This window comes from Cebus imitator, unplaced genomic scaffold, assembly GCF_001604975.1.
Source record: "Cebus imitator isolate Cc_AM_T3 unplaced genomic scaffold, Cebus_imitator-1.0 Scaffold370, whole genome shotgun sequence".
Taxonomy (NCBI): Eukaryota; Metazoa; Chordata; class Mammalia; order Primates; family Cebidae; genus Cebus; species Cebus imitator.
The window spans coordinates 1103682-1129819 of record NW_016107685.1 but is presented as its reverse complement, the minus strand read 5'-3'; the positions used below and the strand labels follow the sequence as shown (position 1 = coordinate 1129819).

Genomic DNA, 26138 nt, shown 5'->3' with positions numbered 1-26138 from the left:
TTTCTTCTTTCCAAGCAAGCAGGGCAAGGAGACCTTTGGAGCAAGATCATAACTGAGGCACAGTTGGGCGCTGTGGCTCACGCCTGTAATCCCAACACTTTGGGAGGCCGAGGTGGGAGGATCACTTGAGGTCGGGAGTTCAAGACCAGCCTGGCCAACATGGAGAAACCCCATCTCTAGTAAAAAATACAAAATTAGCTGGCATGGTAGTGGATGCTTGTAATCCTAGCTACTCAGGAGGCTGAGATGGGAGAACCACTTGAACCCAGGAGGTGGAGGTTGCGGTGAGCTGAGATTGTGCCATTGCACTCCAGCCTAGGCAACAAGAGTGAAACTCCTTTCTCAAAAAAATAAATAAATGAGGCACAGGGTAATGGGGTTGATGGCGTGATATAGGTATAAGAAGCCACACAGCAGTGCAGACAGACTTTATTAGTGATATCAATACAGCAGAGGTGCCCATGGAGCAGGGGGAAAGGACCCATGCCTGGACCAGTCCCTTCCTCCTCCTGCCCCTGCTGGGTCCTAGGAGGATAAGGCCTGGCCTGGACCAGTTCCTCCTGTTCCACCTGAAACACATGGGGATGGAGAGCCAGGGCTGGCCTTGCTTCCTGCTCCTCTTATCACTCCAGTGTTATCGCTTCCTTGAAGGGATTAGATCTCTCCCTCCCCAGCTCCTAGGCAGGGAACCCTAGCTATTGGGGAGGGGCATATTTGGGAGGTCTGAGGCCTAGGAATAGCCTCTAGACCCCTCCCTAACCCACACCCTTTAGTTCCCTGGGGCCCAACACAAGCAGGTGGAGGGAAGGTGGGAGCTTCTTCATGGGGTATGAGCCCCCAGCCGTTTGGGCTTCAGGGATCCCCACAGCGACTGAACACCCCTGCGGACAGTCCACCCTACACGCCGTGCCACAGACTCAGCAGGGGGTGCTGGGAGGCAGGAGGTGGAGGCCTGGGAACGGGCATCCAGACACTTCTGGTAGCGAAGCTGCAGAGGCAAGCAGGGCAGTCACTCTCCATCCAGCCTGCCTCACGTGGGGCCACGCCACCACCCCGCCACCCTAACCGCTTACCATGCACGCAGCCTGCACAGCCTCTGAGAGGCTGGCAGCATTGGGCTCGCACCAGAACATGTGGCAGCAGAAGGAGGCTGGGCCAGCAGCCATGATGAATGCGAACGTGTGGACATCTCTGCCCACGGCCAGGAAGGAAAGGAAACGCACCCGACACTCTCCCAGCACTGCCTCTGTCTGCAGTGAGGGAACTCAGTTAAAAAGGAACACCACCCGCACTGTTCCACATCCATCTTAGCGGCAGCTCTTCCCCTCACCCCCAGTCTTCCCTCCATGGCAAGGCACAACCATGACTTCTACCTCAGTTCTTTACCTGCTGGTGCAAGATGGTGAGGGTAGCAGGGGCCACACTGACATGACTTGGGGTCCACTGTTCACGGCTGCTGGAGGACAGGACTGACTCGAGGGCCCCATTAATCACATCTACCCCTAGAACACATGGACACAAGACACCACTGAGGGTAGAGAGAGGATACCCCAGCTCTACCCTAGGCCTTTAGCTCCACCCAATCAAACCCAGGGCTTTTGCCCCATCCCCACTTCACCAGCCTACAGCTTGGACAGTGCTGTCCAAGTATCCCTTCCCTGGGGCTCTCCTCCCCTGGCTTCAGTGACTGGACATTTTCCTACTTTTTAAGATCTTGAATCCTAGGCTCGTTATCTTCACTGGCTCTGCCTATTCCTCCACCCTTCTGAACTGACTAACCTCCCAAAGTTCTGACTTCCCCAAATCTTGCTCTCGCAGTGCTCATCCCACTCACATACCACATTGCTTCACACAATAACTCCCAAATCAGTCCCTACAGGCCAGTCCTCTCCCAAGAGCCAATATTTTTTTAAGATATCCATTTTGAGAAGTGATTACTCGGTATCACAGTGTGTTAAGTCATTACAGTGTATTACCTTATTTGTGCCCACACAACACAACTTCACAATAGATAACTTTTTCTTTTTTTTTTTCTGAGACAGAGTCTCACCCTGTCACCCAGGCTGGAGTGCAATAGTGCTGTCTTGGCTCACTGCAACCTCTGCCTCCCAGCTTCAAACAATTCTCCTGCCTCAGCCTCTTGAGTGCTGAGATTACAGGTGCCCACCACCACGCCCACATAATTTTTGTAATTTTGGTAGAGACGGGGTTTCACCATGCTGGCCAGGCTGGTCTCAAACTCCTGACCTTGTGATCCCCCCGCCTTGGCCTCCCAAAGTGTTGGGATTAAAGTGTGAGCCACCGCGCCTGGCCCTACTTTATTTCCATTTTACAAATAAGAAAACTGAAGAGATAGGCCAGGCGCGGTGGCTCACGCCTGTAATCCTAGCACTTTGGGAGATCGAGGTGGGTGGATCACCTGAGGTCAGGAGTTCAAGACCAGCCTGGCCATCATGGAGAAACCCCATTAAAAAAAAAAGAAGAAGAAAGAAAGAAAACTGAAGAGATAGGTAATATGCCTTAGGTCCCATTGAGGAATGGGGACCTGAGTTCAGGAAATCTGATTCCAGAGCCTGGGTTCTTAGCCATGCCTTTCTCCTACCTCTTCTCTGTATTGCTAGTTTTCAGAACTAGAAGGGCTTTCAAGATCTTAGTTCTACTCAAGAATGTCTACAACATACTCAAAGGCCAAGGAACCCAAGGTTCCTGACTTTTAGATCAATCAACTTTCTCTCATAACGCATGGTCTCCTCCACCTCAAACCATAAACATTTCCCCTCATGGATTCCACTTTTGCTTGCACTCAGCAGAGCACCAAGGCAGGAGCACATGGTGTGGCAAAGGCGTCAGTTTTAGTCCCCACACTCATAAGCTGGCTGTGTGAGCTACTGTCTCTGCGCAATGCCAGTGCAAAAGGCACATGCCTCTGTGGTCCACTCCCAGACCCTCTGCCCCTTTTAGTGCCTCTCAGCTCCCACTAGGAGCAGACCATATGGACTCTTTGTGGGCAGAAAGTCCACAAAGAGTAGACTTCTTTGAATGCCTTCTCCCACCTTGGCCTTGCTCATCTTTCTTCTGGCTGGATCATGGCCGAACTGCTCCCAAAAGGATGCAAGTCTTCCAAAAACTGGCCTCACCGGAGCTGTCAAGCCTCATATTTTACTGCTCCCTGAGCTTCAAATGATTTGTGTAGCATTATTATTAACAATTAATCCTGGCAAATGGCCTGTAAGGCAGATGGGGAATGCAAAGCAAGAGAAGAGAATGCCCTTGAGGGACGCAGACTGCAACTGAAGGAAAAGCCTCTGTCTCGAGTGCCCTTTCCCTGCTGGACTGAGAAACTCCAGATTGTCATCCTTCAGGTCTCCACCTAGGTAGCCATCCCTGCTGCAGGGCAGGGAGAGGACAACTTTGAGATAACTCTTACACAACACCTTGTAACTCCTGGAAAACTTTTTTCCACACTGGGCTGTGGCCATCTTAAGAACAGAAATGGGAATTTAATGCATCCCTTTGTCCCCAGTTCTAACACAGGGCTTATCTGCTGAAGAAATTCCAGATGCATGAGCAAGTCACTCTCAAAGCAACATGGGCAAATGCACCCAAACTGGTAGAACCAAGTGTCACAGAAGTGGATAGGCCAGGCCAGATTGCAGAGTGCTTCAAAAGCCAGGTAGAGGGGTGTGATGTTTACATTTAGGCCAGGGCAACTGGAAATCTCAAAGTTCAGGTGTGTGAAAGGGACATCAGCGTCAAACTGCTGAATAGATGGGGTGGAGCCTGGCCTCAGAGTTTTGGGAGGTTTGGCAGGGAAGTGGCGAAAGCAGTGAAAGCAGTGGAGCAAAGTCTGGAAAAAGGCTGTCAGATTTGATGACAACTCAGGACTGAAACCTACACCTTGACCTCCAGCCCCAAACACAATCCTCCTTATCCTGCTGTGCTTTTCTTTTCTTTTCCCTATTTTTTTTTTTTTTTTTTTTTTTTTCTGAGATGGAGTCTTGCTCTGTTACCCAGGCTGGAGTGCAATGGCACAATCTCGGCTCACTGCAACCTCCAACTCCGGGTTGAAGCGATTCTCCTGCCTCAGCCTCCCAAGTAGCTGGGATTACAGGTGCCCACCACCATGCCTGGCTAATTTTTGTATTTTTTAGTAGAGTCAGGGTTTCACCATGTTGGTCAGGCTGGTCTCGAACTCCTGATCTCAGGTGATCCACCTGCCTCGGCTTCCCAAAGTGCTGGGATTACATGCATAAGCCACTGCACCCAGGCTCAGTTGTTGCCTTCTAACATACTCCACAGTGTACTCATTTTATTGTCTGTCTCTCCTTGTTAGAATGTAAGCTACATAAAGGTGGGATCTTTTTGTCTGTTTGTCTTTGTTTTGTTTTTTGTTTTTTTAATTTATTTTTATTTATTTATTTTTAAAGATGGGGTTTCACCATGATGGCCAGGCTGGTCTTGAACTCCTGACCTCAGGTGATCCACCCACCTCGGCCTCCCAAAGTGCTAGGATTACAGGCGTGAGCCACTGTGCCCGGCCGAAGGTGGGATCTTTGTCAGTCTTGTTCATTAATGCATGCCAAGAAGCTAGAATAGTACCTGACATGTATCAGGCACACAATCCCACTTGTTGAATGAACGAATGATTAATGAATGAATACTGCAGCTTCTGGAGGGGCTAATATTAAAAAGGGAGATTACAAAAGGAGCATAAAGTGAAGCAGGAAGTAAGTTTAGAGACCACTTGTCCAAAAGTGCGAAGCTGATGGGGCAGTCAAGGGTCACAGGCAGCTGATCTGGCATAGTGAGGATATGAGTGAAGAGGTAGGCGGAAAGGAGCACATATGGGAATGGGGGTAACAACTGGAAGAGCCAAGAAGGGTTTAGAAACTGAGGATGAAAAGGAGGAAGGCAAAGGCGCAGGGGTCAGCATGCTTTTCTCACCTCCAGTTCCAAGTCTTTGGCCATACTGTTGAATCCAAATGAAATACCCACTCCTCTCTGCAAATTCAAGCCTTCTTTCAAAACCTCAGTTCAATCCCCACCTTTTCTAACAAGCATCCCCTCTTTCAATGTAAGATTTTGGACATGAAAGTCAGCACGATATGAGGGAAAGCGCAGAGAATTAAAGACGACCGGGGTTTGACTCCTAGGTCTACCTTTCCTGGCCATGTAATCAGAAGCAAGTCTCATTTATTCATTAATTCACTCTTTTAAATTCATTCATCGAACATTTGTTGAGTTCTTACTATGTGTCTTTTGACATGATGCCCGGCCACTTCTTCAGGTAGCCTCTTTTCTTCTTCCTGCCTCTCTGCTGTTGTCACTATCCTTGGCAGTTTCTTTCTCCACCCATCCATTGAATGTTGGAGGGCATCAAGGCTATGGCTAGCCTTATTCCCTCTCGCTCCAGGATGCCCACTTTTCAGGGTCAAGCTACTCTACATCCATGGCTTTGATTACCTCTACAACCCAATAATGCCAAAACTTCTATCTCCAGCTCAGACCTCTCCTCTCAGCTCCAGATCTGTGAATCCAGCTGCCAACCTGACTTTGCCTCTCAGTTTCCCAAAGGCACCTCAAATTCAGCATGTCCAAAAATGAGCTCACAAGCTCCACACTCAAATTGGCCTCTTCTAGCATCTGCCACCTTGAAAGAAAGAATCCACTATCCAGAAGGTCCAAAAGCCAGGAACCCAGGAGTCACCCTTAATGCCTCTGTCCCTCACCCACACTGAAACAATTGCCAAGGCCTGTTGACTATACCTGTCTAAACAGCTCTTGAACCCATGCACTCCTCTTCAGCTCCACTGTTGTCCAAGATACTCTCATTACTGGCCAGGACTACTAGAAAAGCTTCCTAACCAAGCTGCTCACATTCACCTCCACCCGATTAACATTCCCCTCCATGAAATAGCCAAAGGGAACTTTCAAAATTCAAATCTGATTAAGCCAAGTGCACCCTTGGAGAGTTCAATAGCTCCCTGCTGGTCTTAGGATGAAGAAAAAAATCATTAACGTAGCCTGAGGTCCCTGACCTGGCAGCCTGACCGCTGCCCAGCTCTCAGCCTCATCTTGCACTGACCTTCTCTCAGTACTTCTGAAGTGCCAAAGCACCTCCCACTGTGGACACTCATCTTTTCCCGTCCCACTCCCACCTCCATTCCACTTGACCACATTCACTTCTATTCATTTTGTGGATTTCAGTTCAAATGTCACTTTCACAGGGAAGTCTTTTACGACCCCAGAATAGCCGAAATTCCTCTATTATATCTTGCTACATTATCTTGGTGAATAACTCACACATTTATTTGTGTGATTATTTGATTAATTACTGTTTTTTTTTTTCCTACCATAACCTTCTATAACTTCTATGAAAATGGGACTGTGGCCACTGTTCTCTCAGTGCCTAGTCCAGGGCCTGCCACATGGTAAGCTTCAAAGATACTTGTTAACTGAATGAACAAATAAATAACAGACACTATGAAAGCACTGAGTTAAGAGTTAAGCAGATCAGGCCGGGTACAGTGGCTCACGCCTGTAATCCCAGCACTCTCGGAGGCTGAGGTGGGTGGATCACTTGAGGTCAGGAGTTCAAGACCAGTCTGGCCTACACAGTGAAACTCCGTCTCCACTAAACACACAAAAATTAGCCAGGTGTGGTGGCGGGAGCCTGTAATCCCAGATACTCAGGAGGCTGAGGCAGGAGAATTGCTTGAACCCAGGAGACGGAGGCTGCAGTGAGCTGAGATTGTGCCATAGCACTCCAGCCTGGGGGACACAGTGAGACCCTGTTTTCTTGTTTTTAAAGAACTTTGCAACAATAAAGTATGTGACAATTATGCTCACGGCTTCCTTCTCCAGATGCTCCCGGCCCACAGCTGGCACTGTAATACTAAACCCAGCTACAGGCTGCTGCCTGGTGTCTCCAGTTACCTAACATCTGCCTCCCAATCCAACCAAAGCTTTTCCATGGGATGCAGGAGTGGTGTCTCCCTCTGTGCCTGGTTTGGCACAGCTCAGGTGACTGATGCTCAGCAAAGGAGTGCTGACTGCTACTACAGGCAGGACAGGGAGGTGGGATGCATTTTAAACAGTAGGAAGATACCAAGCATGAGGAAGGTTCTGGTAGAGGAAGTGCTAGAAGGCACAGGGTAGGGCAGAGCTTTGGGATCAAGGTAGCAGCCCCTTGGTATAGAAGGACACACATACCAACAGGTTTAGCAACAGGTACATTCCCCAGGTAATAGACTTGGAACTTCTGGACCAACTCATTCTTAGGCGCTGGGAATTCCACTATGGGAAAGAAGAGGAGGTTGATCATGGTGGCAGACCTTGCTCACCCCCAGTTCCCACCGGCAGGGCATAAGCTGGGCACTTGCCCAGCCAAGGCCCTACTTTCATCTTGTCCCCTCCCTCCAGTTAAAGGGAAGCAGGGGACAAGATGAAAGTAGCAGCAGCGTGGCTCCACTTATTGGAGTATTCAGTCTTCATGTGTTCATTTTTCTATCAGGGCTGTCCAGGAGCTCATGCCTTTCCTTGGGTCTCCCGCCTTTGCCAACAAAGCAGAGCTGGACCTGGAGGGGTTTTGACACTAACCTTGGAAAGGGACATCCACAAGTTTAGAGTGGTCCAGGGACAGTCCATTTACCAAGCAGCGGGCATTACGCCGTTCGGCCATGATCTGAGGAAGGAAGAGAGGCGAGGAGCCAGGGAGAATTTGTAAGAGCCTCGTTGCCCTGGGGCCCCCCCAACCCCACTCAGCGACCCCACCCACACCCTTGTAGAGCGAAGGTGGCAGCTAGTCCAGGGAGTGGAGGGGGCCGTGCCTTAGAGCAGATCTCATGCAGGCTTGTGGCGATGTTCTTGGCGGGTGCCTCACAGCGAAACACGTGGCACTTGAGCATCTGGGTCAGCTTATCACGAGCTACGTAGGCAAAGTCCCTGTTGGGGGAGGGGCACCTCAGTGTCTCCCAGTGCCAGCCAGTGCTGAGCCTGGTCCCCTCCCCACCCACGTCCTCCCTGCCCGTCACAGCTCCTCCAGGCCTTCTGCCCGCAGCTGGTCCCCCGTAGGTGCTGCCTTCTAGAGGGAGGGTAGACAGGCAAGCATGCTGAGGTGGAGGGTAATGGTGGAGCATAGCGGGTAGGAAGGGGCAGGGCACAAGAAGGGAGCTTGGGCACTTCCAGGCATCTGGTCCAGGTGTAGAAGGGGGAAAATAAGCATAGTACCTCTCTCTGGGTCCAGCAGCACAAGAGAGGCAAAGAACAGAGTTAGAGAGAGGACTCTGATACCGGATGGACTCCCACCCTGGAATCCCAGGGCCTGTTCCCACCTTCCACTGTCCCGCCCGACGCCCCACACGCGGATGCTGATGATGGGCTGGGCGTGCAGCAGTGCCTGGCTCTGTGGCTCCACTAGCTTTAGCGTCTCGTCCTCCAGCTGTAGTAGCAGATCCTTTCCCTGCAGGCCCAGAAGCAGGCACTCAGTGGGACTCCAGCTGGCATGGTGGCTGATCTCTGCCCCCTGCAGCTCAGGGGATGTTAGCTATAGCTCTGGGGCCCCTGCTTTGGTGTCAGACCACCCGCCCAGCTGGCCTCACTCTAGTGGAGGTCACTTGTCATGTCATCTCTCACATGGACTCCACTGTTGTTAGGCTACTATCTCCCAAGGTCCCAGCCACAGGGTTGCCACTTAGGGTGAGCCAATATCCTCCTTCCTTTCCCACCCCGCTGTGGGCAGGTCAGATCTCCTATCTCTCACAATTTCCTTCACCCTCCCACAGCACCACCCACCACTGGCTCAGGTCCTTACTTCCCCCCAGCCCCCAGACATGGGGTCATGCAGGTTGTTTTTGTGGTAAGAGAGCTGACGGATGCAATTGTTGACTGCCACACTGCTGCGTCCAGGGGCCAGCTCCTCCTCGGTCATCTCTACCCAGCCTAAGGAGCGCACGGCGAAACACTGCCAGACACAGAAGAGGGGCAGGAGGTAGAGGATCTGGGTCAAACTGGAGAGCCCCCAGCACAGGACACAGCAGAGTTCCTGACCCAGAGCGTGGCAGGAGGCAGGGTGTTCTGAACAGAGACGGAGAAGTTCCCCAAACAGGATATGGTTAGGGAGAGGGAGATATCAGATGAGACCCCAGCTAGTACAAAACAGCACCTGAACCAAGACTATGAGGGCCCCCAACTGGGCTGCTGGGCTGGTTGATTTAAAAACTGAAGTGCTTCCAGCTCAGACACAGGGCTCTGTGCTGACACTGGAAGAACTCCTAACTCAGGACCTGGGGAGCTGTGCTGAGACCTCTCAGAGCACAACATGAGGGGCTGTCCCACACACTGAAGGGCCTGGCCTTAGAATGGGTGTCAGTCTTGAACAAACCTTGATCCCTGGGTTGGTATTCCGTGGGGGAAGCTTCTCCTCCTCTTGGGGCAATGGCTCTGGGCTGAAGGCAGATGGTAACACTTAGCACAGTGCCCCCATAAATGGAGCTGTCCCAAGGCCCCTTCCAGACAGAACCATTCCACTGCCAGCCCACTGCATCTGGCGGCTCACCTGAGGCTCTGAGCTGGGAAGGTCAATGTCCCCTCTTCAGGTTCCTTCAGTCCCAGCTCCCTTGGGGCCTCATCACTGGGTTCATCCTTGGGAAGGGGATTGAGGAATCAGGATCAAAATGATGCCCCTTCTCCAGTTATCGCCTGGTAAAGCAGGTCCCCTTACCCACCTTCCAAAACTCTCCATCCTCAAAGCCTTCTCCGTGAGTAAAACCCGTCCAGGTGAGCTAGGAGGAGGGATGGGAGCGGTAAGTGGGTGTCTCATCCTACTCTGGCAACACACACTCCCTCCACCCCTGGCCCAAAACCAACAGGCCTGTGAGCCTCACCTGGGACTCCTCTTGGGGACTGCTCCCCTGTGAGGGGGAGGCCCGGCCGGGGGGTTCCCACTGGGTGGTCCCTGTCGGGATGTGCCAGTAATAGGTCCCTGAGGTGTCCTGGACCCTCATCCATCCAGCCGGCAGGTCGGAATCCGTCTCGAAGGCGTTGGGGTTCCAGAAGGAATCTGCCAGGCGGGAGGCTTGGTGAGGGTCAGCCTACCCAACAAGCAGACAGCCGATGCTTATGCCCAGTCCTCTCTGGGACCCCATGGTTGAGAAGGGGTGGAGGAAGAGCTATACCACAACACAGTTCCTGCTTCCTCCTAGAGCCTACAGTCTGGAGTCACCACATGTGGGGCCACCAGTAGGGAACATAGCTCAGGTCTCCTCCTGGGCCCTTCTAGTGGCTAATGTGGCCACACTGTGGAAAGGAAGAAGGCAGGGAGGAAAGAAGGAAGGGAGCAGGGGAGGTTGAGTGACCCCGATCAACCTCCTTTCACACATATCTGTATCTCTGTACACGAAGGTGAACACTTTCCAACTCCTGCACATATACATGTACACACAGACACACAACACAAGCAAGCCATACCACATACCTGCGCAGCCACAAACACCAGCATATGCAACACAGAAAATGCCAGCACAGACGGCAGGTATCATACACAGGTGCACATGTATGTGCAGGGGCAAACACACACACCAACCTTAGCCATACACTTAAGCAGACACCACAGAGGTGTGTGCGCATGCAGCTAAACATACCAGCCCCTGCCACACAGGTGTGCAGATACCACACCACAATGGCCCCTAACACACGTGTGGGTACCACACATACAGGCAGACCCACACTCAGACACACGGCATACGTCAACCCCTGCCAAATGTGTGCAGACACCACAGACGCTCACTCCCTGAACCTTGCCGCACAATTGCAGGCAAACATGACATGCACATACACACATACCTCGCATCTGTGTCACACACTCTTTCTGCCGGCAGAGCCACACCACTCCATTCCTCCCTATAACCCGCTCATGCGTCCTCTAACTCTTCTCTCTCTTTCAGCCCCACCCCACATGATGCCCAGCCTCATGCTGCCCCTCACCTGGACTGCTGTCCTGCAGGATGATGGCCAGGAAAAAGTCCTGGGAGAACATGGCGCTCATTCCCGGCCCCTCCTGCCTCCACCCTCCCTCCTCACAGCCCCTCCAGCCCAGCCAGCTGGGCTCACAGCCTGGTGCTGGGCTGCAGAGAAAAGCTCATCCCACCCCCTTCTCACCAGGGCAGAGCGTCTGCCAGGCAAGATCCTCCCCCGCCTGGAGTTTGCTAGGGAGGGGCCAGGACCACCATGCTAGGGCATCTCCTTTGGGGGTGGGGAAGGGAGGAGAAAGGGAGGTTCATGAGACCCCAGCCCCTCCTGCTCACACCTATTCTTCCTCAACCTGGCTCCCCTCCCCCAATCTTGAATCTCCATTCCACCCTTCGGTGGTCATCTCCGTGCCCAAGCCAAGCCCAGTGTTAGGAACACCAGGGGACTCAGCCTTTCAGGAATACCCCAGCTGCCTGGGGCCTTGTAGAGCCTATAGCTCTCAGCATAAATAGGGTGTGGTTTCAAGGCCTTCAGGGATCCAGCCCCTGTCTAGGACATGCACAGCCGCTTGAACCCAAGGGTGGGCTTTGAGGTCCTGGGCCCCGGCAGGCATGAGGCTGGGCTTGGGGCTTCCCAGCACCACCCCCCACCTCACCTGCCAGGGCCCAGCTAGGCTGCAGCGTCTCCTCGGCAACCGCAGCACCAGGACCGGCTGGGAGCGCCCAGACTGCTGACGTGCTTCCCGTTACCAGGGAAACCAGGAATCCTGACTGGTCCAAGAGGCAGCACTAAGGGACAGACAGTCCCAAGACCCCGGCTGCTGGGCAACCAGACACAGTGGGGCTGGGAGTGGGCGTGGTTACACCAAGGTGGCTGCACACCTGATGAGTTACTCAGGCAGGATGCTTCACCATCCTCAGCTTCCAAATGACGTGGGCCCACAGACATCCAAAGAGGAGGGGCTCTTGCCCATCCACCTTCTAGGCAGCCATCACCACCTCTCCCCCGCCTCGACTTCCCCCCACCTCACACCCTACAGAATAAGGTTTGCAGCTAACCTGAAACTTAGCTGAGGCTCAGGGAATACCTGCTCTTCCCCAGAGACCCTCCATTGTCTCAGGACTCTCCTGCTAAAACCTTCCAGGAACACCACACCTACAGCCTCCATGCCCTCCAAAGCCACAGCCTGCTTCATGAGGGATGGACACTTCTGGAATCTGGGGACCAGTTTGCCATCTCCTGACTGAGTCACACACACCAATCCATCTGCCATCCCTGCCAGCCTGTGCCTTCCTGCTTCGAAGAGCTGCATCCTTCCGATCTGTCCTGGAAGGGCAGCTTCTCCCCCCTTGGCCATCTGGGAGGCCCTTCTGGAGCTTGGCACATCTCCCTCCAAGCACAGCCCACCCAGGCTTTTGCTTTCACACACATGCATTTATTCCAGAACACACACCTTCACTCCTGCATCAATTCATGCAGGCACTTACACATTAAATGGTCGTGTATCATTCCTTCATTCATTCATTCACTCACAAATGCCTTAGCAGCGAAACCTGGTGTACTCACTTGCTCAGGAATCAGTGACTGACTTAATGCTCTCCCCTTCTCTCCACCCCACATCACTAACATAGCCCAGGCTACTTGCATTTTTTTTACCTGGATCATTGCAACAACATGGTAACTGGTCTTTCTCTTCCTGTCTAGTCTCCTCCAATCTCAGCTGCACACTACGGCCCAAATGATTCTACTGAGATACTAATCAAGTAATTTTCCAATTTAGTTCTCTTAATTGTTTTGTCATTGCCCTCAGGATGAAGTCCAAATTCCTCCCCAGGTTTTAGGTGCTGTCATGAACCTGTCTGCCTTTCAGCCTTATCTCTGGCCACTCCCCATCTCCCTTCTCTCTCTTTGCTTGGGACATGCCCCTTACCCTCTCCCAGCCCACCTCTATTTCTCTTAATCTTCACCTGGCTATCAGCTACTTCTTCAGACATCAGTGTACAGGTACCTTCTTAAAACTAGCCCGTTGCCCTTTCCGCCACCACTCACACAGGCAGGGTCAGGGGCCCCTCCTGTACTTCCCCAGCCCCAGAGAGCTCATCACACTGATCATAACAACCTGTTTCTTTCTTTGACTCCTTACCAGCTGTGAAGGCCATGAGAGTAAGAACATCTTTACCCCATAGTATACATTTCCAGCATTTAGGACAAGGCCTGGAGCAGAGTATGAATCCAATACAGGTAGTAAAGTTTACTCATTCATCATTCATTTAATTCATGAATTCATGCATTTATGCATTCAATCATAACTCTATGAATATCCTACAATAGGAGGAGAAAATAATTTTTTCTCAATTCTATCCTCATTCCTGCAGGAACACAAACCTTCTCTGCAGCCCTTATGGTCGCAGCAACACAGTCACAAAAGAGCAATCAGTGACTTAGCCCCTTTCCTGGGCTGGCCCCCACCTCTATCCTCAACTCACAAAGTGTCCACCAGTGCACGATCCTTGAGAATCCCCTTGCCATTCCAACATCCTTGCTGAGGTCACTGCCCAGCATGCCCGTCCCAGCTCTTCAGCAGTTCTGGCCTCCTACTCCTAGAAGCTTCATAGGTGGTTCATAGTTGCAGCCACCACAGTGACCATCCCAGGGGCGACTGAGCAACTAGGCCTCTATTTGGCCATTGACTCACACCCCCTAGGGTTGCAAACTTGCAACCTACAACCTGCAGACTGATGCAAGCCTCAGATAGACTGTGTGTGGCCTGCACAGTGTTTTTTTAAAAAACAGAATTAATTGGCTAGGCGCAGTGGCTCATGCCTGTAATCCTAGCACTCTGGGAGGCTGAGGCAGGCAAATCATGAAGTCAGAAGTTTGAGACCAGCTTGACCAGCATGGCGAAACCCCCATCTCTACTAAAAATACAAAACTTAGCCAGGCATGGAGGCGTGCACCTGTAGTCCCAGTTACTCAGGAGGCTGAGGTAGGAAAATCACTTGAACCTGGGAGGCGGAGGTTGCAATGAGCCAATTTTACACCTGGGGGACAGAGTGAGACTCCATCTCAAAAAAAAAAAAAAAAACAGAATTTGTTGACAACATTTAGAAATTGGGCTATTTTACACTAATATCTAGTTTTCAGTTTCCCTTTACCTGGCTGCATTCAAACTACATTTTTCCTCATCCTAATCCCAAAAGTAATCAGCTGGAGTGGAGGAGGGACTGTTCCTTTTCAAAGGAGGTGAGGCAATGACCACTAAAGGCCACTAACATCACAAAAAGAGAGGCAATCCGACTTTGCCTTTGGTAGAAGTACTTAATACCACCTATGAAATATCCTTGCAAAAGCAAAACACAAAAACACTCACATCTGAGTCTGATCAAGGCTCTAGAACTAACAACCAATTTACAGGAAATCCAGGGGAAGAGGAACATAGTAAATACAACCACAGGAGAGAGTCCGAAAATTCCAGATCATAGAAAACCCAGGACAAACAAATGTCTCTTCAGTTAAAAAACAAAAGCAAAACTGCAAGCAAATAAAATAGAGGGGTAACTGGATTAGGCCAAACACACTGGCTCATGCCTGTAAGCCTAGTGCTTTGGGAAGCCAAGGTAGGAGGATTGTTTGAGAACAGGAGTTCAAGACCAGCCTGGGCAACATAGTGAGACACTGTCTATACTTTAAAAAGAGAGAAAGAGAGAGAGAGACAGATCAACTATGTGCCTACTACTTGGATACTGATTCACACAATACAGGCTATTTATTTATTTATTTAGAGACAGAGTCTTACTCTGTCAACCAGGCTAGAGTGCAGTGGTGCCATTGCAGCTCACTGCAACCTCCAACTCCCAGGATCAAGCGATTTTCCTGCCTCAGCCTCCCCAGTAGCTGGGACTACAGGTGCACGCCACCACACCTGACTAATACCTTTCTCTCTCTTCTTTCTTTCCTTCCTTCTTTCCTTCCTTTCTTCTTTCCTCCCTTCCCCTTCCCCTTCCTCTTCCCCTTCCCCTTCCTTCCTTCCTTCCTTCCACCGCACCCAGCAATTTTTGAAGTTTTAGTAGAAACAGGGTTTCACCATGTTGCCCAGGGTGGTCTTGAACTACTGACCTCAGGTGATCCACCCACCTTGGCTTCCCAGGGTGCTGCAGGCATGAGCCACTGCACCCAGCCCAGAATGAATTTTTCGAAAGGGGATGGTGTGCAGCCCTAGGCTCATCTGAACTGCATGTTCTCTACAAAGATTGCACAGTTGGGGGATGGGTATGGCCTTGTGAGGATGGGGGTCTTTCCTAATCTTTCTTAGACTTCCATCTACAGAACTCCAGGGTTGTTACTACAGCCCGTTATCTCCACCCATTGTTCCTCAGCTTTTCCTGTATTCTCTACATAATATTAAAAAATGTGGAGACTCGGCTGGGCGCGGTGGCTCACGCCTATAATCCCAGCACTTTGGGAGGCCGAGACGGGTGGATCACGAGGTCAAGAGATCGAGACCATCCTGGTCAACATGGTGAAACCCCGTCTCTACTAAAAATATAAAAATTAGCTGGGCATGGTGGCGCACGTCTGTAGTCCCAGCTACTCAGGAGGCTGAGGCAGATGAATTGCTTGAACCCAGGAGACGGAGGTTGCGGTGAGCCGCGATCGCACCATTGCACTCCAGCCTGGGTAACAAGAGCGAAACTCCGTCTCAAAAAAAAAAAAAAAAAGGAAAAGAAAATGTGGAGACTCAGCTTATTTAAATGGGACATATTTAATGAGTAATCGTAAAATCTATTCTCCTCCCACCCAAAGGGTTTTATTTTCTAACCTTTAGTCAATATCCTATTCCTGACAAAACTGTATCCTTGCAATGGTGCTCTGTACAGGACATACGGATTATAAGCACACAACATCCCCAGTCTTTCCAAACAGACTTCTGTGGGGTTTCACCGTGTTGGCCAGGCTGATCTCAAACTCCTGACCTATTGGGAGCTGGCTGCTCCCAACAGGTGTGGCCTGTTAAAACGGCGCAGATGGTTCCAAGGGCACCTAAGTGCATTGTGCTCTATGCATTGGTGGCAGTGTAACACAGGGCCAAAAGCTCAGGCCTGAACTCAGACCTGGTTTAGATCTTAGTTCTACTGTAATCTCGGTCTGTCTGTGGTCTGAAGAAAGCTACTAAACCTCTCTGGGTCTCTTTTTTTGTTATCGGTAATATGGGAATAATCATAGAGTTTACCTCACAGCTTTACTGTGAACATAAAGCCTGAAAATGCTGAGCAGAGGACCAGTTACCTAGTAAGTGTCCAGTAAATAAACTAGCCCACTTATCAACCATGGTGGCATGCATAACAGATAAATCCATCCATCAGGGCATGCATGACAGTCAGATCTACCAGAATATCCAAGAACTCTCTGAATGAGAAAGCCTGGTGGACATGGCCTGCTGTGGCCTGAGGACATGGGCTCTCAGCTCACCTCAGGCTGGCACTGGCCTCTGTATGAGAGGCCTAACCTCTGCCCTCACACCCTCCCACATGCCCATGTCAAGCTCCACAAGGTACCTGTGTCCTCTGGGGAGCCATAGGAGGGACTGCCCTGGGATAAGGTAGCCCAGCTTGAGTCCTCGTCACTGGCCGCACTGTTTCGCATGCCAAACAGGAGAATGGCACTCTTGCTGTGTTCCCGGGGGCCATCTGTAAGGGCTTGGGGCCCAGGAGGGGCCTCCACACTCTCCAGGGGCTCAGGCAGCCCTGGGGGAGAAGACAAGTCCTCCTCCTCCTCTTCCTCCTCATCATCATCATCTTCCTCCTCAGCCTCCCCTGCTGCCTTCTCCTCTCCCTCGTCTGGCCCCTGCTCTTGGGTGCTGATGAGCAGGCCAGGTCCTCGTAGGCCTCGGTTGGCCGCGTTGTGGGCTGAGAGCTCCAACTCAGAGTACAGGTGTATCAGGCCTTTGGGGCCCAAGGGTGCCATCTCAGGCTCCTGGCTGGCCTCCTCCGCCAAGGTCAAGGTCACATTGCGATTCTGGTCACGGTGGGCCGTGGCGGCCCGACGGAGCTGGTTCTGGCCCTCTTTTAGCCACTTGGCATTGGCAGGGCCTGGCTCAGGCCCACTACCCTCCCCCATGGCGCTTCGCAGGTCTTTGGGTACCACAGCTGTGGCCTGCAGCTTGGCGTTGAGCAGCTGGTTGTGGGCAGCGTGCAGGGGCAGCGGTAGGCTCAGTGCAGGGCCTCCGTGGCTGTTGGCATTAATGGCCGACTGGCTCAGTGACGACGGAACAGACATGGCCTTGGCAGCTCCTGCGGAGTAGGGAGGAGAGACGCTGTTGAGCCTCTGGTCCAGGACAGCAACATCCCTGCTTCTGCCCCAGGGCTATGCCCTGTGCCTCCTCATCTCCCTGTACTAAGCAGACTAACACCCATGGCTCTCTATCCCATGAGAATGACTGGGCTCAACCTCTGTCCCAGCACCATCACCCCCATCACAGGCCAGGCCCAGGTCTGAGGCCCACCGCATCCCTATATCCCCTGCTCTGAGCTTGCTGGGATGGCACAGCTGGCGCCTGCTTGCCCTTGGTCCCACCAGCAGGGCATCCACACAATGGCTCTCTGTGTCTCCCCACCCAGCAGCTCATCCACCCGGGGCTTTCTGTGCCAGGAACACCACTAGCATGGGACTGGCTCATGTGTTCTGGACACTGATCACTGACTGCCCCTCTCCTCCTGCCACACTTCCGTCCCAAGCCCCACCACTGTAAGCTCCCCAGGCTGTGTTCCCATTGTCATAAATCACTCAGCTCAACCAGCCCCCATGCCCACACCATATCAAGGACTGTGAGGACAGGAGCAAATAAGCTGCAGAACCAGCCCCGCAGGACATAGCACTGGAGGGCAGGTCACAGAGGGCAGGCCCTTGGCCACAATTCATGGCTCCTCTGGCCAGCTGAAGCTACATCTTGGTGACAATTTCCCTATTTCCATAAGTAGCTCCCATTGGGCATTGGTCCCTCTGCCAGCCCTTATAATGCCCTGTCCTGAGTCACTATAGGAGCCTTTCCCCTGGGTCCTCCAGCCTTTCAAATCTTTGTTTTGTTTTGATTTGAGACTGAGTCTTGCTCTTGTCACTCAGGCTAGAGTGCAATGGCATGATCTTCGTTCACTGCAAACTCCGCCTACTGGGTTCAAGTGATTCTCCTGTCTCAGACTACCGAGTAGCTGGGATTACAGGTGACCACCACCATGCCCAGCTAATCTTTGTAGTTTTAGTAGAGACCAGGTTTCGAGATGTTGGCCAGGCTGGTCTCGAGCTCCTGACCTCCTGATCCACTCACCTTGGCCTCCCAAAGTGCTGGGATTACAGGCGTGAGCCACCATGTCCAGCCCAGCCTTTCAGATCTTTGACCAAATGTCACAGCCTCAGTGAAGCCTTCCTTGAACACCCATTTTAAAACCATAGGCTACCTCGGCCCCTCCTCAGCAAACCCTAAACGCTTCACTAGCGCCTGTCACCATGTGTCAAGCCAATTTATTGTTTACTTTGTCTAATGATTGACTCCTTATGACTATAATTTATAATTCCCATGTTGAGGATTTTGCCTTTTCTGGTTAAACACAGTACGCCTAGTGCCTAGCATAGTCCTGGCACAGAGCAGGAACTCCATTCATATTTGTTGAATGAATGTATGAATCAGTCCGCATGTCCTCAAGGCCTCGCTTCGGCACCTCCTCTGCCAGTGTCAGAAAACACTTTGGTTACGTTACTGTGCCTCATGGTGCCCCAAACAAACTCCACCTGCCTTTCAGGTAAGAGGACAGCTCCCCCTCCCGAGCCCTCCCTCCGACTGCCTCCTCAGAGCCCTTCGTGGGTCAGCTTCTCCGAAATGCAACCGTTTGAGTCCCAGCTGTCCTTCCAGCCCGCCGCCCAGGGACCCACCCACGGGCCCCATTCCATCCTCCCCACTCTCCCTGACCTTCCCAGCACTCTGCTACTCTCCTCCTCGGACTCCCACATTAAAGTGTTCTCTCCCTGGACCCTCACCACCCCCCTATTTCAGTTATTTCTCCCTGACCAACCACTGCCCACTTCTCTCTCATCCTGAGCCCTCTATGCAAGCCCTCCTGCAGACAGCCCCTACCACATTACTCCCTCCTCCCTCGATGGCCTCACTGATTCTCTCTTCCTACCTGACCCTTCTCTTCCTACCTGACCCTTCCCCCAACACACAATTCTCCCTCACTGACCGTCGCAACAAACACTGCACTGCATTCTTTCTAATTCCCACTGTACAGTCCTTTCTCATTGATGTCTTGTCTGAGAGTTCCCTATCTCCCTGTTCCTGTGCTAAGGAGTTCTTTTTCCCCCCGACTCCCCGCTATCCCACTTCCCTCTGTGTCCTCAGCACTAAGCACAGGTGCTGCAGCTGCCTAAGCAAGGCTCACCCATCTCTCCAGGTGCTGTGCGCCCAGGTTGAAGTGCAATGGCGTGATCTCAGCTCACTGCAACCTCTGCCTCCCAGGTTCAAGCGATTCTCCTCCCTCAGCCTCCTGAGTAGCTGGGATTACAGGCACTCGCCACCACGCCCAGCTAATTTTTGTTTTTTGGTTTTTTTTTTTTTTTTTAGTAGAGATGGGGTTTCACCATGTTGGCCATGCTGGTCTCGAACTCCTGACCTCAGGTGATCCACCTGCCTTGGCCTCCCAAAGTGCTGGGATTACAGGTGTGAGCCATAGCTCCCAGCCTCATAGCTTACCTTTCCGTGTCTCTAGTTCCTCAGACCCTAGTCTGTAAAATGAAAAAGGTTTCGGTGCATGTGTCTGCCTCACGTGTAGCTGTTGATCTGCTCAGTGTGGCTCCGCCTGGCCAATAAGAAAACTCATGGCCAGTGGAATAAATGAAGAAAAAAATAGACAGCTCTGCCTCCTCCCAGAACCACAGTAATTTTCCAAAAATGGAAACCAGATTGTGTCACTCCTTGGTTCAGAAAATTAGAGGGCTCACCACTGCCTTTCGGATAATGTCTGCACTCGTCAGCAGAACAACCAAGAGCCCCCTTGAGCCAACTCCTATAACCTGTCAGACCTCCCCCCACTTGCCGCCTCCTTTATACCTTATACTCCAGCTACATGAAGTGTGTGGCAGATTCTGGAACATGTCACACACTCTTCAAGCCCTGGGTCTTTGTTTATACTGCTCCCTCAGCCTAGAATTCTGTCTTCCCTTGTGAGAACCTCTGCTTGTATTTCAAAACTAATCTCAGCGGCCACAGCTCTGAGCAGTCTTTCCCGTTCTCTCCCCACCCTCAAGTGACCATTCTCTCCTTCGTGTCTCACAACACCCAGGACCACATTCTATCAGAATATCTGAGACGGTGTCCTATTCAATTTCACATTCCCATTACCGGAGAGAGTATGCCGTGTGCTGCCACAGACTGGGCTGTCGTGCAGAAGGAAAGGAAGGATGAACAGGAGAGACACAGGGTGGGAGAAACTAAGAAGCTCAGAACTGGCTGGGAATAGGTACCAAGAAAGGCTGTGTGGCCCAATGGGCTGCGGAGGAGCAAAGAGCGTGTTTGGGAGGGTGTCAGAGAATGCCAAAGGGTCCCTGAGAGGGAAGTAAGATGGGACAGGAGTCCTGGAGAGGTGAGGGCTGAGATCTAGGAAAAGGGAGGGAGAGGGGTAGCTTAAACCAACATTTTGGCTCAGACAGTGTTCAAGAGTGGCATCTCCATGGGTTTCAGGAAGTAGAAGACTCCATGACTCTGCCATGCTCAGAGGACCTTAAGGATGGCAAGCCCTTCTCTGAAGCACTGGTGTACGGAGCCAGGTTTCTCAAAGGTCAGGCTGAGACCAGCCTCCTTGGCACTAGGAGATATAATCTGAGAAGGGTGCATGCGCTGTGAGGCTGAAACAGTGAAGAGCCAAGTTGACTGCAGGGCAGCCCCGCCAATCTGGTCACCGGGGCAGGAAGTATGAGAGGAGGACTGAGGAAACTCTGTTTAAGCGCTGAAACCTGAGCATCTAGCCTGAGGTAGGGTGGTCACCAATACCCCACTGCTCGAGGTCAAAAAGATAACTTCAGTCCAATTTTTTAAAGGAACACAACCTAAGCTCTCCCCTCTCATTGGAGTTACCAAAGGATGCAAAGAGCCAAATAGGTTCTGGCTCAAGGCAGGGAGCTAGGCAGGGGCCCCAGGGCAGGAACTGAAAGAAGTAGCCACTAAACCTGAAGATCCTGGTATCAGACCACAGGGGCAGGGGTTGAGTCTCGCCCAAAGTCAGGAGTCAGGTAATCTGACAGCTTACCATATGCCAGACACTGTGCTAGACACAGAGGAGAGTGATGAATAAAAAAGAAATGGTTCCTCCTCTGGAGGAGTTCTCAGTTTAGGGGGAAACGGCCATTGAACAACTCGTTATGACGCAGTGTAATGCCAACATCTAGAACAGTGCCTGGCACTCGTAGCATTCCCTGTTTGTTTACTGAATATTATGAAGGACGAAGAGCAGGACATCACAGGAACCTGGGGTTCACTACAGCCCAGACATCAGTGAAGGCCTGCCTGAGACTAGGACACAACTCTCTGTGGCCCACCCCTCTCAGAGGATGATCTCCCCTCCTGATTCACAGAGGAAAGGGAAGCCATCCGACTGGGGAACATCCTCAAACATAAAACCCAGCCAAACTTCAGGACCCATCCCTTTCTCTCCTTCCGAAAACCAACTGCCTCACCTATAATTTGGATTCTTCCTAAGGTGCCTTTCCAGGAATTGTATACCACTGTTTATCTATTTTCTCCTCTATAATCAACCTCTCCTTCTCAATAGGACCCACTCTCTCCCAATCTAACCTGACACTTCAGAGCCACTCACTGCTCTTTCCTCCCCCATACAGGCAAACTTCTTGAGAGAGTTGTCTCACTCACTGTTGCCACTTCCTCACCTCCCACTCACTCCTCAACCCCTTCCAAGCCTGCTTCCACTCCCAACACGACTCAGTAACAGCTCCCACCAAGGTCAACATGACCCCTATGTCATTCAATCCAACAGACACAGTCCTCATCTTGGGTGCCCTCCCAACAGCATCTGACCCCATGGATCTCTCTCATCCAGCCTCTCTCAGTGGCCTCCACACTCTCATCTCCTGGCTTACTTTAAACTTCTCATTACTGTTTGCTGGGTTCCTAGACTCCTTTGCTGGCTCATATTCTCATGCCCTGTTCTCTTTCTCGTCCTATAATTGATATAGGCATTCATTCACGTCCACGGCTTCAGTTATACACTGATGATTTCCCAATTCACACCTCCATTTCAGACCCCTCACCTGAGTTCCAGACAAGTACACTCAACTTTCTATTCAACATCCCCACTTGGATGTCTCAAGCTAATACACCCACTCATGTTTCCCACTCCCACACACTAACTGGTCCTCTTTCAGGATCCTGGCTCGTGGAATGATACAACCCATCCTATTCTGTGAATCTGAAGTAGGGGTACGTCCTTGACATGTCCTTCTCCTGCACTCCTTATGTTCAATCCATCCCTCTGATAATTTTCTCTCCGAGAAAAATTTCTAGACTTCATTAACTCCCCACATCCACTACCATCAAGGACAGAGACCTTAAGACAAAATTCTTTTTTTTTCTTTTTTGAGATGGAGTGCCAAGACCTCGGCTCACTGCAACCTCTGCCTTCTGGGTTTAAGCAATTCACCTGCCTCAGCCTCCTGACTAGCTGGGATTACAGGCACACACCACCATGCCTGACTAATTTTTTCTACTTTCAGTAGAGATGGGGTTTTGCCATGTTGGCCAGACTGGTCTTGAAGTCATGACCTCAGGTGATCCGCCCACCTTGGACTCCCAAAGTGCAGGGATTACAGGCATGAGCCACCATGCCCAGCCCTTAAGACAAAATTCTTAACGTGGCCTAAATTTCCTGCTCAGTCTGGCACCTGCCTTCCTCCTCTCTGCTCCTGGCTTTGGTCACTCTGCTCTGTAGCCTTAGTGGCCTTCTTCTGATTCCTCAAAGACATTACGTGTTTTCTTTCTACAAGGTGTTTGCACATGATTCCCATGCTGCCTGGGACCTCTTCGCCTACTCTCTAAGTTGAATTAACTTCTACTCATCCATTATAGTTTAGTTCAAACATCGTGTTCTCAGAGAAGCCATCCTGGACCCTTTCTCCCTATCCCCAAAACCAATTTAGCTGCTGCTCCTGGTGTTCTCAAGGCACCACACAGTTTTTCTTCATGGTATCTAGTACATTTGTAATGTTATTCTTATTTGATTTTTCTCCTAGATTGTCAGCTCCGAGGACCCATCTCTTTTGCTCACAATTATATCTTCAGGACCTAACACAGTGCCTGGCGTATAGTAGGTGCTCAAATCATATGTGTTGAATGAATAAGTGATTGGAAGCATTTTTTAAAGCAACACTCTGGGTGCTGTGTTGAGAATAGTTAAAGGGAGGTAGGCAAGAGGGTATGCTATTAAAGTAGTCAGGAAAAAAAAAGGTAGTGGCTGAGATTAACTTGGGTGGCAGTGGGGAAAGAGTGAAATGAATGGATTTGAGAAATACTTAGGCAGTGGATGTGACAGAACTTGGTGAAATGAGATGCAGAGGATGAGAGGAGGTTTAATCTTGAGTCTTGCTCATGACTCCTGATTGGCAAATAGCCATTTCTGAGATTTGAAGGAAGAAGAGATTTGGAAGTAGGGTACAGAGAAAACCAGGGACGATAACTCAGCTTGGAATCTATAGGTTTGGAATTCCTGTTTGTCTTTCAAGGAGATGTCAAGAGGGCAGCTGGGTATATGAGTATGGATTTCAGGAAAGAAGTCTGAGCTGGATATATGTATTTGAGACTCATTAGCATATATATGAAATTTGAAGCTTTGGGAGTGAATAAAATATCTGGGGAGAAAGAACAGAGAATGAAAGAAGACAGCTCGGGACAGAGCCAAGAGCCTCACCAGCATCTAAAGAGAGGAGAAGGAAGCAAATGAGATTGAGAAGAGCAGACAATGCTGCAGGACAGAAAGCAGGAAAATGCTTCAAGGAGAGAGAACAGACCCCACGGAAGACTACTCAGAGGTAAAGAAGATAACAGCAAAGTGTCCACTGGAGTTCTCCACAAGGTCTCCAGTGACCTTGGCATGGACAGTTTCAGCGGGTGTCAGGGACACAGAGTGGAGTGATTTTAAGAATGAATGGGAAGTAAGGAAATGAAGACAGCAAGCGTAGACTCTGAAGGGTGGAGAGAGCTAGGACCATAGGGGGAGGGGCTCAGAATGCAAGAGATACACAGGCAGATTCAAAACAGGTTAGGAATTGGCAGTGGGAAAACTGCTCCTAATGAGTGGTCCTGCCAGTGCTGGGCCCTGGCTGAGCTGGGGACACAGCCGCCCCAGGGCACACCCCTCGGTCGCTGAGGGCAACAGAATGCGGCTTGACAGATCTCAGGCCTGGGATCCCTGCTGGAATCGGCGGCGCGGCCGGCCAGCCCACCCCACCCCCAGGTCCCCTTCCCGGCCCTGGGCCTCCCCTCCCCCAACCTCCATGGCCCCTCGCTTCGCGTCCTCCATACCCTCCCCTAGTCACCCCGAGGGGCAGGAGGTAAAGGACAGCGGAGGGGGCGGTGTGAGGACCCGAGTGGACCCTGCAATGGGAGGTATGAGAGGACGGTCTGCAGGCGCACGGTGGGAGGGCGGCCCGGGGATGGGGGATGGGGCCCGGCCGGGAGACCCCGGCTACTGCGGTGAAGAGGCGTCAGGGTCCGCCGGCCGCTGGGGATCCGGACGCAGCCACCAGGGCTGGGCCGGGGCAGGGACAGCTCCTACCTGCGCGGCGAGGCCCCGGGCCCAGATGACGGAGGTGGCTCAGGCTGCGGGGTTCGGGCTCTGCCGCTGCTTCTCCATCACAACATCCCCCGCCCAGGAGCGCGCGGGCCGCGGGGCCGCGCCCCGAGCGGCGGAGGCGCGCGCAGGGGGAGGGGGAGGGGCGCCATCTTGGGGCGGGCGCGGGAGCGAGCTCGGCGGGCGCGGTACTTGCCGCAGATTCCTGGGGGCCTCGCTCTGCAGGAGACCCTCTGCCCTCGGTGAGCCCCGCGGTCCAGCCCTCCCAGCAGAGATCCCTGCAGCCGCTTCCCTGGGACCCCCGCCTAGCGCGGCGCCGTCCTCCACTACGCTGCCACAGACTCACCCTGCGCGCCCCCTAGGGCCCTGGCCCCGCACCCCCGCGGGCAGACGCGCGGGCCAGGCTGGAGCCCCGGTGGCGGTGGCGGTGCGGGGACCGCGGCCGCGCCCGGAGGGATTCCGGGGAGGCAGCCTGCTCCGCTCCTGCTGCACCGCTCCCCAACGTCCTGGTGGGGAGGCTCTGAGGACATCGCGTTGCTGATAATAGCTCCTATTTATTGACCACTTACACCGGGCCGGGCTCTGTGTTAAACCGTTGATGCGCATTAATCTTCACATCGGCCCTGTAAAATCACCAGATTTTTATCCTTATTTTTCAGAGGCTGATGCTAAGATTAAGACAGGTAAAGCGACTTGCCCGCAGTCACAGTGACGAATTCAGACTGGAGCTTCAATGATTCTTGACACTGAACTACCCCTGCTGCTGAACATAAAACTGACATCAAGGCCTGGAAAATGTCAAGAATACATTTCTCCCCCGTGGAAATTCACAGGGAAGGGGAGATTGTGAATGAAAAGTGTAAAGATGTAAAGAAAGACGGTGAGGTGCAATATTTACTACAGACCCTCCCTGGATAATAGAATACATCCCAGTGGTCAGATCAGTGAACCAGAGGCCATCAAGGATAATGAGGGGTTACATTACCATCCAGAAAGCCTCTAAATACTACCCCCTCTAAGGTGCCTAAAACTAAAGATATCCAAATCTTCGTCCTTTCGTTCTTTCTTTCTTTTTCTCTTTCAAGGCAGGGTCTCACTCTATCACCCAGGCTGAAGAACAGTGGCAGGATCACGGCTTTATGAAGCCCCAACTTCCAGGGCTCAGGTTATCCTTCCACCTCAGCCCCTGGAGTACCTGGACCACAGGCACGCGCCACGGCACCTGGCTTTTTGTATTTTTAGTAGAGATAGGGTCTCACTGTGTTCTCCAGACTGGTCCAGAACTCGTGTGCTCAAGCAATCCTCCCACCTCAGCCTCACAAAGTG

The 26138-nt window shown here is 51.8% G+C and overlaps 1 protein-coding gene across 12 annotated transcripts; it reads right to left on the bottom strand.

The window, feature by feature from the left end:
* Positions 1-413: 413 nt before the first annotated feature.
* Positions 414-25160, bottom strand: APBB1 (amyloid beta precursor protein binding family B member 1). 12 transcript variants are annotated; one of them, XM_017507226.2, is made up of 18 exons: positions 24789-24924; positions 23275-23278; positions 23030-23036; positions 19709-19743; positions 16524-17258; positions 9885-10075; positions 9726-9782; positions 9557-9642; positions 9383-9446; positions 8813-8962; positions 8334-8461; positions 8230-8235; positions 7830-7944; positions 7600-7684; positions 7213-7296; positions 1387-1502; positions 1074-1250; positions 414-988 (listed from the first exon to the last, which is right to left on the bottom strand). In XM_017507226.2, exons 2-18 carry the CDS (start codon positions 23276-23278, stop codon positions 821-823), a joined length of 2208 nt encoding a protein of 735 aa, XP_017362715.2. In that variant the 5' UTR covers positions 24789-24924; the 3' UTR covers positions 414-820. The 12 variants fall into 12 exon arrangements, with proteins under 12 accessions (XP_017362715.2, XP_017362717.2, XP_017362716.2 ...); XM_017507228.2 differs by having other exon boundaries at positions 9885-10060; XM_017507227.2 differs by lacking the exon at positions 8230-8235.
* Positions 25161-26138: the final 978 nt, after the last annotated feature.

Excerpts from the sequence above, each read along its gene's own strand:
- APBB1 (XM_017507226.2), bottom strand. Across the intron at positions 7,685-7,829 it reads TGCATGAGATCTGCTCTAAG|ATCATGGCCGAACGGCGTAA; the intron begins GCACGGCCCCCT and ends TTCCTTCCTCAG. Across the intron at positions 1,251-1,386 it reads TCACCATCTTGCACCAGCAG|ACAGAGGCAGTGCTGGGAGA; the intron begins GTAAAGAACTGA and ends CCCTCACTGCAG.